Source organism: Echiichthys vipera (genome assembly GCF_963691815.1).
Source record: "Echiichthys vipera genome assembly, chromosome: 10".
In the NCBI taxonomy this organism is placed as follows: Eukaryota; Metazoa; Chordata; class Actinopteri; order Perciformes; family Trachinidae; genus Echiichthys; species Echiichthys vipera.
The window spans coordinates 20,296,724-20,318,179 of NC_139835.1; the positions used below are offsets into that span (position 1 = coordinate 20,296,724).

Genomic DNA, 21,456 nt, shown 5'->3' on the forward strand with positions numbered 1-21,456 from the left:
GCTATGCCCCTTGGGGTTATCCATCTTTGAGTTTGAATTCATGACACAGGCTCCATGGTTTCTGATATCAAAATAGAGTGATTTATTTGAGACACTGAATGACTTCAACGTTTTGTCTTGGAAACAGGTGACTGCACCCTGGACCAGGGCGTGAGAGAAATAGTAGCCGTCACAGCGCTTATTCCTTACTGGGCTCCTTAGCATGCCAAGAATGGCCACCAACCCACAGTCCAATTCTCAGTCTGACACAGACAATAATGGCTCTCAGCAAATGAAAAAGTCAGAAAACAATGAACCACCCATTAACATCCAATTGTGACATTTCTTTAAAAAAAAAAAAAAAAAAAAAAAAAAGAGGGGGGAAAAAAGACAAAAATAAAACATTGGCCCTTCAACTTTCTGCAAAAGCTTGAAGTTTGCTGCATCCACCACTACAGAAAGTGCACTTCACATTGCTCTAGCAGACATTGACTTAAAGGGAAAGGACCCAGAAAAAAAAGGCAAATCAAAGCGGTTGCAAGTTAGTTTAAAGATACTGTCTTTTTCATAAGAACTCCGTAAGCAGATGGAGCCACATTTACTGCACACTGATGAAGCTCGGCCCCCAACACAGGCCTTTCAAACGGACCAGCCAGCAGCTTCGGTGGGGCTGAACAAGACCAACCATAGCTTCTTTTTTTCCCCCCATTAGCAACAGCATGACTTTTGCTTGACCTCCACCTTCTGTTCAAAGTATGCAGTAGGTTGTTAAGAGGAAATTGCCAAACAGAAACCATGGTAATGCTAATTAAGCTGCAGTTGTTTTGCCGCTCAGGTCTGCATGATACACTCGACATTGTTTCTGTGATGTCCTGTTCCACATACAAAACAAAGTTAAAGCAGAAATAAAGCAGGAGACTGATGACTGTTCTCTCCCATATTGTTGATCAGATCATTTCCTGAATGCAGCGGTAATGAGGTGCACCATTCTTCCTAGGCTCTCAGGGATCAATAGTGGAAAGCAAAGCTGCTTAACACATCTGTGTCAAAGCCATTTGCGGCATATTGGGAAAAAAAGACAACTTGATGCATTGGATATGATTGGCCCAGTTGAAAAAGACTATTAAAAGAAGCTGATGACACATGCACTTCATTTAAAAAGAAGGTCTCGTCACGCATTATCAGCAAAGACTTGACAGCTCTAGCCATTAATGAGCCCCTACAGGATGGCAATAAAGTGTTCTGTATATAAACATATATACACAGTATATAAGTCTGTGTATTAATCTAATTTACATATCTTTACATTCTGAAATTTACATCCAAAAAGGGAGAAAATTCTCTTTGTAAACCACACTTTTCACATCTTGTCCACAAAATGACATTTTCTAATCTCGAGTGAATGGAGCAGGTCATTTTAGGAGGTTAGGACTGTTTCTTGGCAGGTTGTCTTTTGTTGACCTGATGTTAAACGTGAGCTAAGAACTACCTTGTAGCGGCACATTCAATTTTGACTTTCAAAAGTCCATCTGTGGAAAAAAAAAAAGCAAGAAGTACTCTTGAAACAAACTATTCTCCACTGGGAAGAAGTTAAGCACGCTGTCGACGGACATTACCAGTGCTTCAATAGTGATGTTACTTTTATCACGTCCCCAGTTGGTTCATTTGGACATGAGGTAACATTTGCTCAGAGCAATTCTAAAAACCACAACCTTTCTTTCATAATTTGTTGCCTTTCACAGCCAAACATGTGTCTCATTAACACCTTTCTCTTTATATAAAACTCATCTTTGTGTTTCCACCCTTACAACCCGATAACAGCTGGACCAGTGGCCCGGAGGGCTCGCAGCACTTTCTCATTAGAAACCTTTTAAAACACGGATGCGCCCAGGGAGTTGGATTCAGTCCAGTCTTGGGGATCTCTTAACCGGCTTCCATAATGTTTCCAATGGGCGTATCATAAAACACACATCAACAAACTGTAAGGTGCACTGAAGTCAGTTGGTGTTGGCTGCTCAGAGGCAGCTGCAGTCATCTGGTTTTACTCCTGTGAGGGGGTTTCTCTTGCTCCACCTTACAGCTCTTCTTGAGCAATGAGTGTGTTTGCTGATGTCAGAAGAAGGCAATTTGCTGCACATTCCAGGATTCATCATCCAATTCTCAAGTCTGCTATTTTCGGAGATCAAGAACACATACCTAGAAGGTAAACAATTTGGTAGGATTAAAAATACATTTCAAGCAGCATGTCTTTTTTACAAATTTAAAAAAAAGCTGCAAATAGTTTAAATTACTACTTTATCATCACAATGGCCGTGGCTTACCGAGCCGTCTGACGCACTGGCACCAACTTTGTCTCCAGTGCTGTTCCAGCACACCTCAAAAATACCACCGGTACCCCTGTAGCTGTGCACCAAGGCTCCAGTCTGAAACGAGAGCAAACTAATTAATAATCAACTTCATTAAGATTTCACAATCACAAAGATTTGGAATCAGACGCTTACCATGGTGTTCCAAATGTGGACACACTTATCAAAGGAGCCACTAGCCAGGTGCTTGCCGTCGGGGCTGAAGGCCACACTGTAGACAGGTTCCTGGTGCTTGGTCAGCGTGTGAATACAAACCCCTCGCTCGACATCCCAGAGCCGCACTGTCGAGTCGAAAGAGGCGCTGTGGGTGTGAAAAAGACAAAAAAGATCATGTACAAGAACAGCACTGATTCCTAAGGGCGATCCATTTAGAAACAAATATTCACAGGTCATAAAAATTACCAAAACAACACATTTCTTTAGTTCCTGCAAGATGCCTTTAAGTAGCATTCATTAGTTCCATGGATGTATGATGCAGGAGTTAACCCCAAAAGCTCATACAGAAACAAAGGTGCACAATAGCACATCTTTAGCAGCTACAGAGGTCTTATTATTATTTTTGTTAGCATCAGAACAACTTGTCCTAAGTAATTCTACAATGCTAACATGTAAAACATTCATCTTGGAAATATCAGTGCGCCTTGAAAAGAGAGAAAACTACACAAAAAGGATCACACTTCGCAATAAAAATAAATGTGTGAACTTCTCAAAACAAATTAAAACCTGTGAACATCTGTGACCCTAAAACTGAGACAGCGTAGAAAGCAAATGATGATAAAAACGAGGCTGATTTCAATTAACACATTTTCTTCAACAAGGTATAAATAGGCAGGGCTAATCTCATATGGGCGCCCTCGGCAACAAATGAAAGGGAAGTCAGAAGGATATTATGGAGAGAGCAAAATTGAAGTCAATTAAAAATATTGCACACGTACTGCACATTTACTTAACATTATGAAGTTCTTTCCAAGCAGTAGCAATAATGGAATGTCTTATTTCCAGTGTGAATTACAAGCAGCTATGCGGTTAGTTCAAATAGAACATTAACACATGCACATCTGGGTCAGGGTGTAGAGCTTTGGGGCCAGTGACAATAACTAGTACAGGGAATTTGTTTGGAACATAATTTCTTCTGAATGTGAGGCTATGAAGTGTCCACTACACCCACATATGCAAGGCTTGTTCTGAGCACACAAACTTGGACCTTTATCTCAAATGTGAGCAGTGTGGGTGGTTGTCCTGTACAGTACTAAATGTGATCTCTGTGTGAGAGACTTCCTACCTAGCGAGCATGATGTTGGAGTTGGGGTTGCTTGTGCCGGGGCCTGTGGGGCTCCACTTGATAGTGTAGATCTCTTTACTGTGAGCCTGGAGGTCGTGGACACAGGACTCCTGCTTCATACTCCAAATCTGTGTAAGAGGGAAACGGCAAGAGTAAAATGTGACTGAACACAAATACTGCTTAGATTTGCTGTCTTTAGACTCTAAACCCTGAGGACTAGTCTTACCTTTAAGGTCATGTCATCGGAGCAGGAGGCCAGCAGCATACCTGATGGATCCCACTTAATGGCGTTAACTTCATTCTGCAAAACACAAAACTCGTTAGCAGAACGGTCGACTCGTGGGAGTAAGCATGGTTAAAGATCAGTGGAGTAACATTGGGAAAGCTGTTTACCGTGTGGCCCTGGAAGGTCTTGAGGGGCCGGTCGCTGCCAAGGCGACATACGTGGATGCACATGTCTGTGCTGCAGGAGGCAAAGGTGGTGTTGTTCTGCCAATCCACATCCAGTGCTGGGGCTGTGGAATATTTGGGATGTTTATGACACACAACTGAGCAGGAAACCTTTTGCATCCTATTTATTATTTACAATGATAAGGTTTTATTGTTCCTGATACACAGTAAACTCACTTTACCTGAGTGAAAGGGGAATTGCTGCTTGGCTTCTCCTGTGTGTGCGTCCCAAATGATTGTCGTCTGTAAAATGAAATTGAGCATGTCAAACCAAGAATGTAATGTTTCAGAATGCATAATCATAAAGAATATGATTAAAGGTTCTTTAAAAAAAAGGTACTCAAAAAAGACTGCCAGTGCTTTAAATAAATCCTACGAAATAATTGGGTAGGCTAAAAAAAAAAAAAAAAAAAATCACTAATACAGCTAGTGTTATATTCACTGTTTTTGGTGGGTCCGCCGGTTAACCTCTGTGCCTGTTGATGCGGTTTTATTTTCAAAAACGTATCAACAAAGTAAGCGTATCTACAGTTCATGTAATTGTTCCTGAAAAGAATACAATGTGCTATGATATAATTGTCAAATATTTAATAATGATATATACCAAATAATTTCAGGGTTCTATGTGTCTGTATCCTGATTTTATACTGTACAGAAGATTTACTGATAAAAAGCATAGTTTGCATTGTATTTTATGGATAGCAGAAAAATTATTATACAGATTCACACTTTGATTGATCATCCAAAAACTTAATTTCAAGCTCTATGACTGGTTGGGAAAAACATGAGGATATTTTTATTATTGAAGGACACAAATTGATGCTTATGTGCCATTATGAAATACCTTATCTACACCAGCACTGAGAATAGAGTTCCCCTTCTTGTTCCACTTGAGTGCAAATATGGGCCCTTTGTGCTGTCCCAAGGTGCTTGCCAGATTTCCTAACGGATAAGAGCCATATCCATTTCTTTTAGAAATGATCCTTCAAAAAATTGTCACAGAGGTTGCATTATTCATAAACCTAATGACTGAGGAAACAACTCTGTGCTGGAATGATAGAGGACATACCATCTTTTGTCCATATCCTGGCAAATCCATCATACGAGCCTGTTGCCAAGAGAGTCCCATCGCTCTGTTGGATGGAAAGATAATAGCATTGTTACTTAACTGTACTCGGCTGTTTACCACATGATAAAAGTAAAGGAGGACAGATGTGGATGGATGTTCAGAAACCTACATTCCAGTCTAGTGAGGTGACGTCTTTGTTGCTGGGGACATCCTGGCCACCTTCTCGGATACAGTGGCGCAGCACCAACTGGGTGGAGTTGGAGTTATTATTCTCATTCAGGTTCCAGATTCTGGCGGTGGAGTCCCCCGAGCTGAACAGAATACCAACGCAGCAGGATGGGGGGGTCAAAAGCTTGTTGGAATATAAGCTGTCAGCAAGGGATCTTATGAGGCCATATATCTTACAAAATGAAAGCCAGAGTGTGCGTACAATATAACATGACTCATCCAGCATGCATTAAGATTCATTTCAGCACAGACAGGGACTCACCCTGAGGCCAGCAGATCGCTGACTGGGTTCCAGGCACAGATGAACACTTCAGACTCATGGCCTCGGAGCACTGTGGCTTTACTGGCTGGTATCTCCACATCTACATCCATCTCCATGGGCTCACTGTGGTTATCTGAAAAGAGTGGACGCACACACACACAGATGGATACACATTTATAAATGCATCAACACAGACACACATATGTCCATATTGTCAGCAAGCTCAGAGTACTACAAATCAAATACTGATACATGTACTTCTCCAATGAATGTTTTGGGAGGGCTGCCTTTGAATAACAGAAATCAAAGAAAAACAATAATGTGTTTCTTCTGGTATATGCCAGTGCTATTTTTATTTATCCCAGTCTGAAAATACTGACCCACTTGGAGTGTATACAATTACCGCAATATAATGAGAACCTGGTAACAGTAAAGGATCTAGCCTTGTGTGAAAGCTTTCGGATCATTTCTACGATGTGAAAGCCAGATAGACATTGATACCTTACTCACACCCGACTCTTCCTTTTGGCATCCACACCTTCGAATTAAATTCCTAGGGGATGTGCTGACACAAACATCAACTCCTCTTCCCCTTGTCTAGAGCTCAACCTGATCTACCCTTCTCCGGTTTCACTCGCAGAAGAAGCTAAACAGCTGCTAAGGATATCACATACTGTGAAAACCAAGCGCCTATCTTTGTTTCCCCGTGTAAAACTGTGCGATAATTTGGACATGAGGTAGAAAATGATGATGATTTGGTAGGTGTAGTAACGCAACTACTAGGCTGCTTCCTTAAGACAGCACATAGAGCCGAAACACAACACAGGAAGAGCAACTCCTGTCTTTGAAAATGTTCATGGATCAGATGTAATGGCATTTTGAAACATTAATGTAGTCGGTGCATGCTCACTTACTCGTTGAATTGAGCATTAAGTAAAGAAACAAAACATGTTGACTACAATGGATCCAACGGTGGCCCTGCTAGGTTTATTACCAAGAGGTATTGAAGGAAGAACAAAAAAAATCTCTCCTTCAGATACTACTAGCAACAGCAATTAAATGCATTACAGTAAGGTGGTGGAAGCCTGACCCTCTAACAGACAATATGTGGACTGAAAGAATGAAGCAAATATATCAAATGGAACAAATAACATACTCCATGAGACTTCAAAGACATATATTCACTAAAAGGTGGAGCCCTGCTATAGATAATCTGATATAATTGTATTTCTTCCATTTAATCTTGCCATATTCTTTTTTTTTTCTATAGTCTTTGTTTTTTGTTATACCATATCCGTTACCTTGTGTATGAAACAGCAGATTTGATGAACATGATTCTGTACATGATTTTAAATGAAACTTAAAAAAAACTATTATAAACTATAACTAAAGAGATAAAAAAAAAACATGTTGACTACTAATAGGCTGCAAGGAGCTGCAAGTCTAGAAACTTCACCGTTTAGATGACCATTTGATCACATCATTTATTTTTGTAAGTTCCTACTTTGAGACAAATGAGACACTATTAGAAGATTCAACATACTCATGTTATGAGTGCCGTTCTCCTCCCCATTGACAGTGGCTTCTCCATTCTTTGGTGTGTTGGACTGGTTTCCAGAGGTTGATGCTGCCATGGCACAGGCCGCCTGCTGCTGGGCTAACTTGTCGCGGAAGGCCTGCTGCCGCGTTTGCACCACATCCGGCATCACTGCGTCAATTAGCGACAGCGACTCGATCGGCCGACCATCAAAGACTGTACCATCCTGTCAGGACATCAGCAGTTAATAACACATCATGAGGTGCATGTTTTCTCATTAGTGACTTGTCTAAAGTCTTGCTTCCTGATAATGAGCAATTATAGAGGTGAAGAGTATTTCCTAATTGGTATTCTTCCACAAACACTCCTTAGTGTTTCTTACAGTTTACGGATGACTGAAAACATTGCAAGCATTGATCTAGTGTGTTGTCATAGAAATCAAAGTCTGTCTTTGTATCATTAAGCAACAGAAAACATCTGTGGGAGTTAGTAACAGCAGTTCCCTGCCCTCACCTCATTGATGCTGATTTCTGCCTCCACGTACTGAAGCCCTTTCTGCAGGATGGAGATGAGGGCTGCAGGGGGCACTAGTGTTCCATTGATGTTAGACTGGCTGATGTGGCTCTCAATGCCAAAGGTGAATGCTGAGTGAGAGAAACCTGAAAACAAAAACACCATTTCACATTCATTAAGGGAGAGTGCCAAGCACAATATGTGCACAAACACAACACAAATATTCAAAGAAATGCCTTGTCTGATCCAAACAAAGCTAACAGTAAATGAATACAACAACTGAATGGCATAACAAGTATGATATTTGAGAGTAGAATAAGGCATGCCAATGGCAATGTTATTAACCTCTCTAGTATGAGCTAGTAGCTATTATTCTTAATAAGCAGTAATAAGACAACAGCTACAATTCTAATTATTGATCTAAATCCCACCAAAGAGTGAATACTTTGCATGTTGACTTCTAAGGAACAAAGCAATAATCTGTGCACCCACAAGGTGTATATTACAGGGGCTGAAGGGCCTGTTCGTTGCCATCCACTTTAAATTGAGAAATGTTTAATTATGCATAATATTTATAAATAGTAATATGTTATGGGCTTTGTCTTTTCTAGAGATTATTTATGTATCATAATTGCATTTTCACATGGCTTCTTTTTTTGTTGATCAGACAGAGCGCTTTTGCGGTTGCCTCTCTTTTTATTATTGTTACACAACCAACACAATCACCCATTCTTAGCCATAACCATTTCTGCTTTTAAGTAAACTCTCAATTCATCCGAATGTACTACAAGTTTATATAACTTGAGGTGTTCAGAGAGCACAGGAGGTGCATAGAGCGGAAAAACGCAAGGCGCCCAGCCACACAAAAGCAAGCAAAACACGTCACTCTCATTGAAAACTATTTTTTTAAAGCCACCCAAAGCTGCCGCTCTGTCTGATCAAGGCTGTGTGTTTAGCAGATATTGGTGAGACAAACCTGATTCTTGGAGGTATCTGTAGACCAAGAAGTTCACTTCGTCACTGGTAATACTCATCTTAGCCCAATGAAAGGGAGGAGGTATGTTGGAAGGCTGGGCTCACTCCTGAAAACATAATCAAAAATGGTAGTTGAGATTAATATTTAGGTCTGTGGTATCGAATATGGCATATTCTTAAGACATTCTTTAAAATATGAATTACTACACTCCAAAGAAAACAGATATGAAAGAAACACTGGCCTGATCCTTGTTTAGTGATGCACACACACACACACACACACACACACACACACACACACACACACACACACACACACACACACACACACACACACACACACACACACACACACACACACACACACACACACACACACACACACACACACACACACACACACACACACACACACACACACACACACACACACACACACACACACACACACACACACACACACACACACACACACACACACACACACACACACACACTTTTAGTACATGCTCACTCTTGTCTTGCCCATTGCATGATTCCTTCCTTTGACATGTCACTGCCTGGGTCACTTAACCTGTGATTCCATGTCTAGTACTGAATGTAAGTATTCCCAACCTCTCTTCTCTGGCCTAATGGGAGTGTCTATACCCATTTGGCTTTCAGAGAACTGAATGGTGCTTCCCATTAGTGGCCGGGCCAAACATCTAGTCGGAAAGAGCCCTGAGAAAGCAGTAAGAACATAGAATGTCTGCCTACTGCCCATTTAATGAATTACAGGAGAGAGCAAGAGGTGATTTATTCATAGCCGCCAACCTGACCTTCACTTCTGAGTTATTTTCAACAAATAGTGGTGTTTAACAGAGCTTATGTTAACATTTCAATTTCAAAACTGAAGGGCGCTAAATAAACAAAAACGCAATTGTGTTTTTAATTACATCCGGCTTTTGTCCTCAGGCCGATGAACACTGCAAGAGTTCTGTGGATATGCTACACAAATGCTGGGTAACGAGAGCTGGAACAACATTATTTATATAAACCCATGCACACAATGTAAAGTACATATGAAAAGAAAGAATACTCTATAAGCAGGTTATGGTTAGGAAAAATGCCTAACAAAAGAAACAGCGAGCTGAGAATGACTCATGACTAACTATGTAATCGTGTATTAAATTTCCTGCTCTATCACTGGGAGTTTAAGGGACAGACATTTTGCGGAGAATACAAGGACTAAAGGCAGGGTGGTGTCAGGTATGAAGACTGCATGGCTGTCCAACCTTCATTCCAAACACTGTCCAGGCCCACTCAAGTTCCCTTTTGGTAGCATAGCAACAAGAGAGATCGAGCAAAATAGACAGAGGATGGTGTTGTCCCAATTACCAGTGGGCATACAGCCAGGGGGTTGAACATGTTACTCAACATGAATTATTCACTTTCACCTTGGTTTATTCTTTCAGTTGGAGTCTGCTTTTATTGTACCACAGCAGACATGCTACGGGCTGGAATTATAGCAACCTCTAACTGCTGCAGCCACAAAAGCATCTTTGATATTTTTGAAAACAAAAAGAGGTGCTATTGTAAGGTGCCCTGTGGAGTTTTCTTGTAAACAAACAGAAGTAACGTTTACATTCACTTCACCAAAACTCATTGTGCGTATCTATGAGGTTAAACAAAGTGCATTTCCTTCCTCAAAACATTTGAAAAGCATATTTTGTATCTTAAATCCTGTATTGTTTTCTAGCAGTCTTCTTCCCTACTTTTGTCGGTGCGTTTTTGCCACCTGTGAGTTAGTGAAATAGTGTGAAACCATTAGCAGGGCTGTGGCAGATGTGCATGAGGGTGCTTGTTCACAAGACAAACAAAGCAGGAACCTACTCAGAAATAAACAGCTCCAAATGGCCGATGATCTGTTCTGCCAGAAAACACAACAACACAAAGCTTGTCTAAATAATAGCTGCTGTGCCCCGAGTTGACCACTGCCACTGTGTTTATCTTCAGCTTACATATACGACTAGGGGTAGCCACATCAAAGAAAGCCATCCGCTGCTCCCAAGGCCACCACAACTACATACCAAACAACTGGAAACGTAATTAACAGGCAGCCTGGAGGGGCTCTGGTCCCACTGGTACAGGGAAGCAGCAATAATCCCTCTATCAGATGGGCCCATGATACCACCATTCATTACACAACTCCCTGGGCATCGAAGCCTCCTTTGACCAAACAATGTGCCTTCCAGGAAACCAGACAAAATGCTAACCTCTGCAGTGGCTCTGAGGTTTATCCACTGAAGTGATAAGTGTAGTCAAAGAAATGATCTCTCTGAAAAAAAGAAAGACATCACAAAGAAAAACAAATGCCTTTAAGTCTGTTACTGAAAAAACAATGTTTAAACAGCACATATCTACCATGTAGGGGATACAGTACACAATATTGACAATCAAATATAATACCACATGTCCTTGATCATGGGTATTTTAAAAGTGTAATATTACACCTTTAAAAAATTAGAACAACCCGATTTAGAATCGTGTTTCTCAAAAGCCGCTTTCACACAAAGAATACGCAACAGCATCGCTAAGGGAACACTGCCGCCGGCTTTTTGCTCATTTACACAGAACCAAGAAGAGGCAGTGAAATGTCACCCCAGTTGTGATTTCACACAGAACGCTAGCATTTCAGAAGCGCAAAAGGAGTCGGCTTCTATCGCGTGTGAGCCAATCTACACGTTTAATCAACCACTTGGAACCCTACGGACCCGCAAACTACCAACTTTATAGATTATGGTACTCGAAGTGTCGGCAGAGAAAGGATTGCAGTGCCACAGCACCTGTGCTTGTGTGTGCGTGTGTTTAAGAGAGGGAGGGAGAGAAAAGAGAGAGGGGAAGAGACGGTAGACTGTTGTACACAATGTTTCTGCGGTTTGACTAACGCATCACTCAGCACTTTGTCTACCTCTGCCGCCTGCCGGCTCAGAGAAGCAACATATTTGTCCCCCCCATTGCATCTTTGTACTTTTGAGACTGCAGGGTGTTAAAAAGGTGCAACAGTCCTGCAGCAACGACCAGGCAGTGTGAAGGGGGCTACAACGGTAAAGATTCAGTAAGGAGCAAATAAAACCCAGAAGACCCTGGAAATAATGCAGGCAACCTCCAACAACTATTCCACATGGCTTACGTTGCTATAGCAATATGAATCATTGCACACTGTGTAAAGGTAACAGAGAAACCCCAACACCATTAACACCTTCACACAAACAAGAAACCAAATTAAAAGTGTGTTTATGCTGAAAGATGACGGAGTATCAATACGGTTTAATGTTACATGCCTGCCCAGCACTAGAGTTGCGATAGTAAAATATATGACAATTCAGTGATTTTTTTGGTGATTAGATTACGAGCACTTTGTGTGGTGGAAACAGACTCTAGTTTGTGGTTGTAAATTTTGATAAGGCTGTGATTATCCTAAAGATCACAACAGCTAATTGTTTACAGTGAGGTCAAGTTTCAAAAGAATGTCTCACTACAATGTCATGACTACTTTGGGAACTATCGTCTATATATATATATATATATATATATATACACATATATATATATACACATATATATATATATATAAAAAATGCAATACATTTAATGTGGGCCGATAGCCAATTTAAACTCTTAGATGTAAGCTGCCCTGGTTAAAACAAACATGCCACTGCAAATGATTCATGGAACAGTAGTCTAAATAGAGCCAATCACATAAAATCATCACCATGAGCATTGTCGAGACCAAATAGAATGTGTTCTGGAGATAAACATTTGAATGCAAAAATGATGGCATTATGAGAGCTATACAACCAGCCGTCTCCTACACATGCAGGTTTTTGAAAAGAATAATGTTGAAAACCAGCATACCGGGGACCCCATTTTCTCCTGAACAGTCACCTCCTGACAGATGTGCAAACAAGACCTGGAAACAGCAGCCATTTTCTCTTGAACTGCTCTGCTGAGTAAAAACCCGCCTTTGAAGCTTCTGGTTGGGCTGCAGTCTTGAGGGGGGAGGGGAGTGAGAGAGATAGAGTGGGGGAGGGGAATCAGAGTGGGGGGATGGTGGAATGGGAGTAGGGTGATAAATAATGATGCCCACACAGGTAATCACAACAACCATTTGTGCATTATTCTTTACCACTCTCAATGAGTCACTTAGCGACAGCCAATGTAGGTCGGCAAACGGCGGGGGTTGGGGGTCTGTAGTCTCGAGGGGAAACACTTCTCCCACGCCAGTCTGCAGGTTTTCATTCCAGCCAAAGACTCTTCCCACTCATTATCACTTCTTTAAGTAAAGGGGAAGAAGTCATTTGTGAAATTACCTGCTGAGGCGATCAGTTGGAATGAAAACCTGCAGACTGTTGGCCCCCCATGCGCACACACACATGCAGGGTTGGCAACCCTTGGAACCACAAGGCCTAATCTACTGGTTCTTTCAGCAGTTAACAATGACAAAGGTCATCAGAGTAACACATTCGTTGGGGTATTTAGTGCACTACTACAGCTACTGATACTGCAAACAAGCCCCAATGCTATGATCTTCACAAGAATTCTTAATCTCTTTATATAACGTGATATGAGTGTTAGGCGTGTATTTTTCTCTTTCAACAGAGAATTGCTCATTCACAGTTGCCACAATCAAGTGTATTTTCTCCCTGGGGAATGAAGGGGGGTTGGCATCACATAGCAAGGATCACTGAAAGGATTCATCATGTTAGCTTCTAATCGGGAGCGTCAGGACCCTAAGATTCAGCCTCACGCTGAAGCCATTATGATCAAATAAAAATGACAACACCCCACTTGGCTACTGGTGTCATTTAGTATTCTCTGTAGAAACAGAGGATATCATTGTCCAAAGAAGAGCACCCCTGGGTTTTCCTATTGACGTGGACAATGCATTGCACACACAAAGGAAACAAAACATCCTTTTTAATTATATTGATAAGCATATGATATAGTATTTCATCCTATACTGTAGCAAGATAGCCATACTAACATATTCAGACATTCATGGACGGTTAAAAAAGGATTAAAATCCACGCAGCAGAACAAGTGATATTGTCTCTTTCTTATCCAATGTCAATACCTGGCACCTACATTAAACGCAATGCAACATGACCACCGTAAGTATTGTTCTAAGCTGTTCCTAGATACAGCTAGTGTAGCGTCCAGCCACTAGCCTCCAGCAGAGATGTGGAGCAGGCTACAAAAGGTCTGTTAATCGAACTTCTTTCTAAATCCACAACTCCATTTTCAAACTTGTGGTTTTCTGCCCTAACCAATGTCCATTCAAGTGACATCCCTTGAGGCAATTTAGAGACTTTGTGCAGCTCAGTGAAAAAAAAGGCTTTATAGAAAATGTTCTTATGAAAAAAAATGTCTGATTATTGACTCACGTAAAGGCAGCTTTTCCAGTGGTATTGCAGAGCAAGAAAACACTGATATTCTGGTTACTTCAAATACCCTGGTTTTATATGTGCATGTAAGCACACAAGGAACCAGTCGCTGCAGGGCATGCATGTGTATATGGCTGTGTGGGGGCGAGTGGCAAATGTTGCGTGGAGGAGATTGCGGGACACAGAAAGCTCTTTTGATGCTCAGTACAGCACACATACATAAAGTCTTCAGCTTTTCTAATGCTCTTTTAAAGAATAAATCAGAAAAACTGGCTTTGTGGATATTCTGGATTGTCTACAGCATATTTAGACGATAAATTACCCTTCATTAACCATTCCCTTGCATTCATATGACTGCATGTATAGATAACACTAGCACAGGATAGTTTGCTGCTTCATTCTGACCTGCCAGGATACTGTATTACCAACTGAACACACCATTTGTTATAATAAATTACACTGCTATTCACAATGACAAGTTTATAGACTAAGGTGTCTTGAAATCTATGCCCCATATACATACAGTGGCTAAAATTCTTCGCAGCAGCTGCCCAAGTTCGACTCCGATGTGGGGCCCTTTGCTACACATCATCCCTTCTCTCTCTCAATCTCTTCTGTTTCCTGTACTACACAATTAAAAAGCGATGAAAAGGCTTAATCTATGCCAGTTCTTTCTTTGTTCTTGTATGTTGCATAAACCACAAGTTTCTTTGTACAGCATCTAAAATCAGGAGTAAATGATCTATACTTTATCAAAAACAATAAACTGTGTAATGGAGAGTATGTTTCTCAAAAATATCAGTATTTCCATGCTTTTTCGAAACCACGCATTTAAAACAATACAATCTCCGTTAATTATACATTTGATAGTATCAGAGTACCGAAGGTATAAAAACATTTTCGAAAACACCACTGACGACACAGCGTCCAGCTTACCAGCGGTAGCATTTACAAACAACGAATGGTAAAGCCTATGGCCCCTTCTGCCATCTAGAAGTGACTTTCTGTAGCGCGTTGTGGAAGGTTAGTACTACAATTTTATGTGCCGTGATGCTGTGGTATTTTAAGAGGTATCAGATCTTATTTTTAAAACTAGTATCATATCGAAGTTTAAAATTCTGGTATCATAACTGACAACCTTAATGGAGAGAGCATTTAGCAGTATTCTGGCAGTGTTGACATATCATAGATGCAACCATTGTCTCAACCACTAACAGGAACTGAAACTATTACATCTTTATGGGAACGCACGGAAATATGTCCAAAGAAGCTTTTACAGAAGCATATTTTCATTAAGAGAAAAAAAAAAACCTAGGTATTTATTAGCTTAGTCTTTTTATTTGGTAGAACAAATGTATAAAACTGCATTCATTCAACAATAAGAAAGAAGTGCCCTTGAGATTGTAAGTCAGTCAACACAGGGGCCTCAGCCAGACAATTCTTTTTTCAGCAAGATGAGAATTGCACAAATAAGACACGATGGTGTGGGCAATACAAGTGTTGCTATGGTGACCAGAAGATCTTGCTCGTCTGTCAACAGCTGCTTATGCCACCGTAAATACCCCCTACTTTCCTTGAGCTTTTCTGTTACTTTACCTAGCATTTTTACACAGCAAGACATGGCACTAGAGATTTCCCTTGGTGGTGTGTGTGTGTGTGTGTGTGTGTCTTCTACACTTTGTCTATTCTACTAGGCAATTGACTGCACACACGGAATAAATATTTCCACTTTCTTCTTGTAACTAGAAAGAACTCAAGAGTGCACAGACCTCTTGTAAGCTCATCACTTTAGAAACCGAAAATGTAGACAAATGTTTAATCGGTATCGCTAATTGGATCATGAAAATACATAAACTAACAGTAAGGATTCTACAAGGTCAGTAAAATGCCACATCCGGCTAGTAAATGTAGTAACTCCACTGCCCGATCAGTTACCTTGCACAGCAGCCGAATTCTCACGATAACAACATCCAGCAAGAATCCCGTTCACATGTCACACAAAAATCCATCTTATTAGGCTCCAAGTGATGTGTTTGTGTTATGGCTATAAGTCATCTCGCCAATTAGCATCCTTTGAGGGGCTACTTGCAGTTGAGGGAGGAGTGGGGGGTGAGGACAACACGAGAGGCATACAAGTTGCATTCTGCAACTTTTAACACTACATCAAGAACGCAAAAAGCAGGAAAACATAGCAGAACCAGACCCTGAACCACCAGTTACTGATCTCACTCATTATCATTAAAACCGTGTTTGATCACTGCGTTTTGAAAAACTCATGGTAAATACTGTCCAGCATTAACCAAAGTTAACAACAGTCTCCTAGATGCAATGTTTGTTTTGTCTCAATGAAAACATGGAGTAAAGTAGTAACAGCGCTCTAGAGACTTAATTCAATACTGATGCCTCTATATCAGACAGCAGTGCAGCCCACCACTGACAGACCCAGATCCGACAACCAATCCAAACCAGTCACAGCTCAGAGATGTCTGGCCTTTCTCTACTGAATGTTGCAACAATTACTATAGCAATGTCTCAATATAAATATTAGAATATTTAGAATTTGTAAAGAATCATGGCGAGATATTAATTATCTGTCATTCAGAGGTGCTATGTGGGAGAGTATTCCCATTCATTTTTTCACATAGACAGACAGGCACTTGTAACTTCAGTACAAAAAGATTCAGATTCATGATACAATAAAATTTTTAGACACTGATCTGTTTCTGTGAATAAATGTCTTTACATGTGCTTCACAATACATTTGACAAGATTACATGGTTGAATCAGGAAGGGCTGAAAAGCAATCACAATAATATTCCCTTTAGAAAATAAGTGTCTCACTCTGGCATGCATGTGCTTGCACAACTTCCTTAACAGTCATCCACCAGCAGTAATGCTGCTCCCACAATGTTCAGCTTTCTTTAGAGGCCAACAAGCTGGCAACATCGACAATATTCTTTTTCTACGTACATGTGAATTTTAAGAAATATTACCTGTTTGTAAAAAAAAATTGCGTGAGTAAAACCTCTCACAGAAAGGTGTGTGCCAAGAAATGAACATGTTTCATTAGCAACAAATGTCAAGTCCTTAAAGAAGGAAACAGAATCATTAGCTATGATGGGTTCAGGCACAATAGAAACTGATTAGCTACTAGACACACACAGTTGAACATTTAACACTCCCTTAAAGGCATGTGGCTTCCTCCTACTTGTTTTAATTTGCATACGCACAAGGGCAGAGTTAAGGCCGAACAGACACAAGTTCACACAACTATAAACAGAGCCGCCCTAAATCCAAAATAAGTTCAAATAAATAACTATGGCCTTGAACTAGCCAGTACTTGTATGGGCGTTATTTCAGAGTAACCACTAGTGTTCCAGTTGGCTGGTGGCCCATGCACACTGTATGACTCTTTCGGAGGGTAGAGAAACACTCACCTCCCCCCATGGCCTATCATAAATAAATACTGCTACAGAAATATTTGGACAGCCCGCTACAGAGCTTTGCAGCACCACAAAGCTGACATGGGTTTTCTCAGGGACTTCCTTGCCCTACTTATGAGCAGAGGATACATTTCTGTTTTGAACACACAGTCAGACACAACGTACGTTGGATTTACAGTTGTCTCTTCGGTGCCTCAATTCACTGAATCCATACAATGAAACAATGCCATCAGGTTAATAAATTAAGCTTCTTAACTTATGATAGGACATCCAATTTATCAGATCACATACAGCCCTAAAACTGAGGACGATAAGTTTAATCTCAAATCCTGTCACTGAAGCAGAGGCAGACAGACAATAGCCTGTAGGCCTACAACATTATCAATTTATGCCCTCTGATGACTTAGTGCAAAGGTTACTGTCTGTCTTCTTAAACGACAAATTTAAATAATAAATAATAGAAGACCCTCAGACCAAAGTGTTTACTAGGAATGATTCAAACATCTGGGAAGCATTGAGAAAATGTATAACAACTAGGGGTGTAACGGTACACTGTAGTCACAGTTCGGTACATACCTCGGTTTTAAAGTCACGGTACGATACAAAACAGAACAGTTCATAGTTTAAGGGGAAATGGAAAAAAAACACTTGTTTGTCAGAACGAACATACTTTTAATTAGTGAACAATTAAACACAGCAACTGTGATAGTAACACCTCGATGGTGCCTTTTTAAATGCGCGTGCATGTTCATAATTAATCTGGAGTCCGAAGTTATCCCACACTTGGGATTTGAATGAAGGGGACGTCTGCAAGCTCCGGTTTCATGTTGGAGTTAGGCACACAGTTCGCTGTCTGTTCACTATACATCGGTCCACTCAGTCATGATCGCGGGGTACAGGGCATCCTGTGCTACGGCTATGCTGCCTGCCGCTGCCTGCTCTGCTACTCTCACTCGCTGGCCGCTACTGCGCACCCATGCGCCCCAGTTCCGGGCTGAACTGCGACTTCAAGCTTTAAGTTCCGCACCTAAAAACAAGACTGTAGATCTGCCATATTAACACTTTGTACGCCCCATTTACAGACCACAATACATCTCTGAACCCGCCCGGAAGTGCCTGGGCCGTGGCGGTTCGGTACGAATACGTGTATTGTTGCATACCTAATAACTACTCACTCCTTAGACCACCTTCCAATCAATGAGAGGTAGTATTGACTTGGCACTAACAACATTAACACATTAAGGGATCAATAAATGGAAATGTGAACGTAAAGTGGTCTGAAACATGCAATTAAGCCATAATAAAACTTCTATTGTTCTTTAAATAGGTGGTACTTAGCCTGTTTTTGTAACCACTGTCATTAGAGTCCCTAAAAAGGTCCTTCTACTTGCTATTCAGGACAAATAGCATGCAACATTTTATATATAAATTATTTCTATGTAAAATAATGGAATAATGGTGTTCTGTGGACACTGTGGTGTAATCCCGAGCTTCTTGGTTCTTTGTTTTGGTAGCCACAATGGTTAATGAAACGGTTTGCTCCTCCCTTCTTGTTAAAGTCCCTCTGGCTGGTCGCCGGCGACCCGCTGCCGCTTTGCACTGCCCGGGTTGGGCTTCTGCAGGAGATTGATGCACGCTAATAACGGCACTATTGCTGATGTTAGCGCACTAACATTGCTACACTTAGATAACCAATTGCTAAAATGCTAACTATACGGTGTGAAAGTGCAAGGGGACAGTCTTTGTACTTCAGGGAGGGTCTCTGCATGCCCTGTGACCTCAATAAACTAAGCTATCTCCTTGTTGTTGCAAAACAAAGTAAACGAACAAGCTGTACTGAGCGAATATGATGATTATCTCAGGACACCAAACCATCTGAGAAAAAAAAAATGCATGGAAGCATTTTGGATTCCATATCATAGATGTAGAAATATTAGCTAAAAAGGTAAGGCTGTTTACAAACTGTAACATTACCAAGACAACAAATCTGTCAGTTTAAAATGTCAGCAATAGAATAAAATGGCTATTTGACAATTACATTTGTGATGAGAATACTTGATATTTTCAAAAAGTGACAGCGCTTACAAAACGAAATCAAATTATTATACCATTCAGTTATGATACACTTCCAGACTTTAAAAATAAACACAATTTTGACAGGTCCTTTAAATGTAATATATTTTCTCATATTTCATTTTAATAATTACAGAAGTGGTAATGGCATTAGTGAAGAGCAGAATCCGCCCTCCAGCTTATGATCGATGGCTTCCAATTTTTTTAAAGCAAAAAGATGGCAGACAAGATATCAAATCAAGTCTAGCCAAAGAGGTTTTCGCCAATGCAACTTCTTTGCTGAAATGCCTCCAAACAACATGAACTGTTTTGAACATACAACAGCCACTGGGCCAAGAAGAAAATGGGGCCATCACTCTGGCATTAATTATTTGGGCCATTGAAGTACAGCTAAGACAACATTCAAACAGCAGTTTAGCATAATTTGCATCTGACTCCTTTCTTGTGTCTTGCTTTAATGGAGATAATAAACACTTTGATGCTCAGAGGCAAGACAAGACATCTTAACTGTGTCTGTACATGCTGTATCCCGTTATCCCATGAACTACAGAGAACAGCCAGGGCTGGAGCTGGAAAATAAGAATTTTTTAGGTCTCTAGACTGTTTTATTAAATGTTCTGTGAACATGTGCAGTCACCATGTCCTCAAGCTTGACATTCAGCAAGATTTCTTTTAGCAAATTGGTGCCTCTGTTGTGCTTTAAAAGCAATTACAGCTGACACACAGTCAGGAAACAGCTTAACATTGTAGTTATACAGTAACATGAACTGTCCCTTGAAAGCTGGCAGTGTCTAGTACAGTTGAATGTCTTCCCCCTCTCACATATGCACTTCCCAAGTCTGCATGGCAATATAAATATGCATCATTCATATTTCAGCTTGACAAAAATGATTTAAACTTCACTGGTGCAACTTAATGTGGTGGAGGGTTTCTATAAGAGGCAGAGAAGATTTCCTAATAATTCACCAAAATGGGACATTGAACCTTTATAACTTATTATATTGTGTGAAGTAGTCCCCAACTCAGCTTCCATGGGTTTAATGTGAGTGAGTGTGAGAAAACAGTGTCAGAAAAGTAGGTTATTTGGGCGACAGAGAGAGAGAAAACAGTATAAGACACAAGCAGGAATTTCAACACACGTGTGGAGTCAACGGGTGACTAAACTGTCGTACCCGGCAACCTACTAATCAACGCCATAATTACCCATTTCTGAATGTCATTATGACCCATACACACGCACAGGAGCAGCCTAAAACCATACCACTTTAAACTGGCTTACCTTTTTATTGTGAGAGTGAACTCGTGGTGTCCGCCGCCGCCACCTCTTCCTCTTCCACAAGGAGAACCTCCAACTTCAGCGAGCTATAGCAACGACTTTCCTCCCATTTTGCTTATCGTCATATTTCAAGTTCCGACCGCCGCCGTATATGACTCACTTGTGTCGACTAATTTTTGGGGTGCTGTAACAAAGCAGTATGGTCGCTCAGACACACTCACTCAACTGGCGGTTAAGTTGGATTAAAAGCCGAGTTTTTCTGTGGCTGGAGGCTGCAGGCTAGTTTACTCTACAGAGTTTCACCGTTCACTGAGAACAGGAGCGTAAAGAGACAGCAGCAGCAGAGGGAGAGAGACGTAACAGCCAGACAGAGAATAGAGAGAGAGAGGGAGGGAGAGAGAGCGAGAGAGGGGGTGGTGGGGGGCAACTGACCTTAAACCTGAATATTGAAAACACATACGGTTAATTATTTAATTGACTAATAGTTTATATCGTTCATGGTTTGCTAAATACAGTGCTCACATGCCAGTTTGTAAACTGACTATCTTACATTAAGCGATAAACGTCGACAAAACGT

The 21,456-nt window shown here is 40.8% G+C and overlaps 1 protein-coding gene across 1 annotated transcript; it reads right to left on the bottom strand.

The window, feature by feature from the left end:
* Positions 1 to 71: 71 nt before the first annotated feature.
* On the bottom strand, positions 72 to 21,110 carry tbl1x (transducin beta like 1 X-linked). Its single transcript, XM_083920987.1, has 15 exons — positions 20,883 to 21,110; positions 8,663 to 8,768; positions 7,687 to 7,832; positions 7,180 to 7,399; positions 5,637 to 5,769; positions 5,316 to 5,457; positions 5,147 to 5,210; positions 4,922 to 5,019; positions 4,260 to 4,320; positions 4,021 to 4,142; positions 3,854 to 3,928; positions 3,628 to 3,755; positions 2,481 to 2,646; positions 2,301 to 2,402; positions 72 to 2,175 (listed from the first exon to the last, which is right to left on the bottom strand). The coding sequence occupies exons 2-15, from the start codon at positions 8,718 to 8,720 to the stop codon at positions 2,149 to 2,151; spliced, it is 1,542 nt and encodes a 513-aa protein (XP_083777113.1). The 5' UTR covers positions 8,721 to 8,768; positions 20,883 to 21,110; the 3' UTR covers positions 72 to 2,148.
* Between the last annotated feature and the right edge of the window lie 346 nt (positions 21,111 to 21,456).

Excerpts from the sequence above, each read along its gene's own strand:
- tbl1x (XM_083920987.1), bottom strand. The coding sequence starts at position 8,720 with ATGAGTATTACCAGTGACGAAGTGAACTTCTTGGTCTACAGATACCTC. Across the intron at positions 7,400-7,686 it reads CAGAAATCAGCATCAATGAG|GATGGTACAGTCTTTGATGG; the intron begins GTGAGGGCAGGG and ends ATGTCCTGACAG. Across the intron at positions 5,770-7,179 it reads GAACGGCACTCATAACATGA|ATAACCACAGTGAGCCCATG; the intron begins GTATGTTGAATC and ends CACTCTTTTCAG.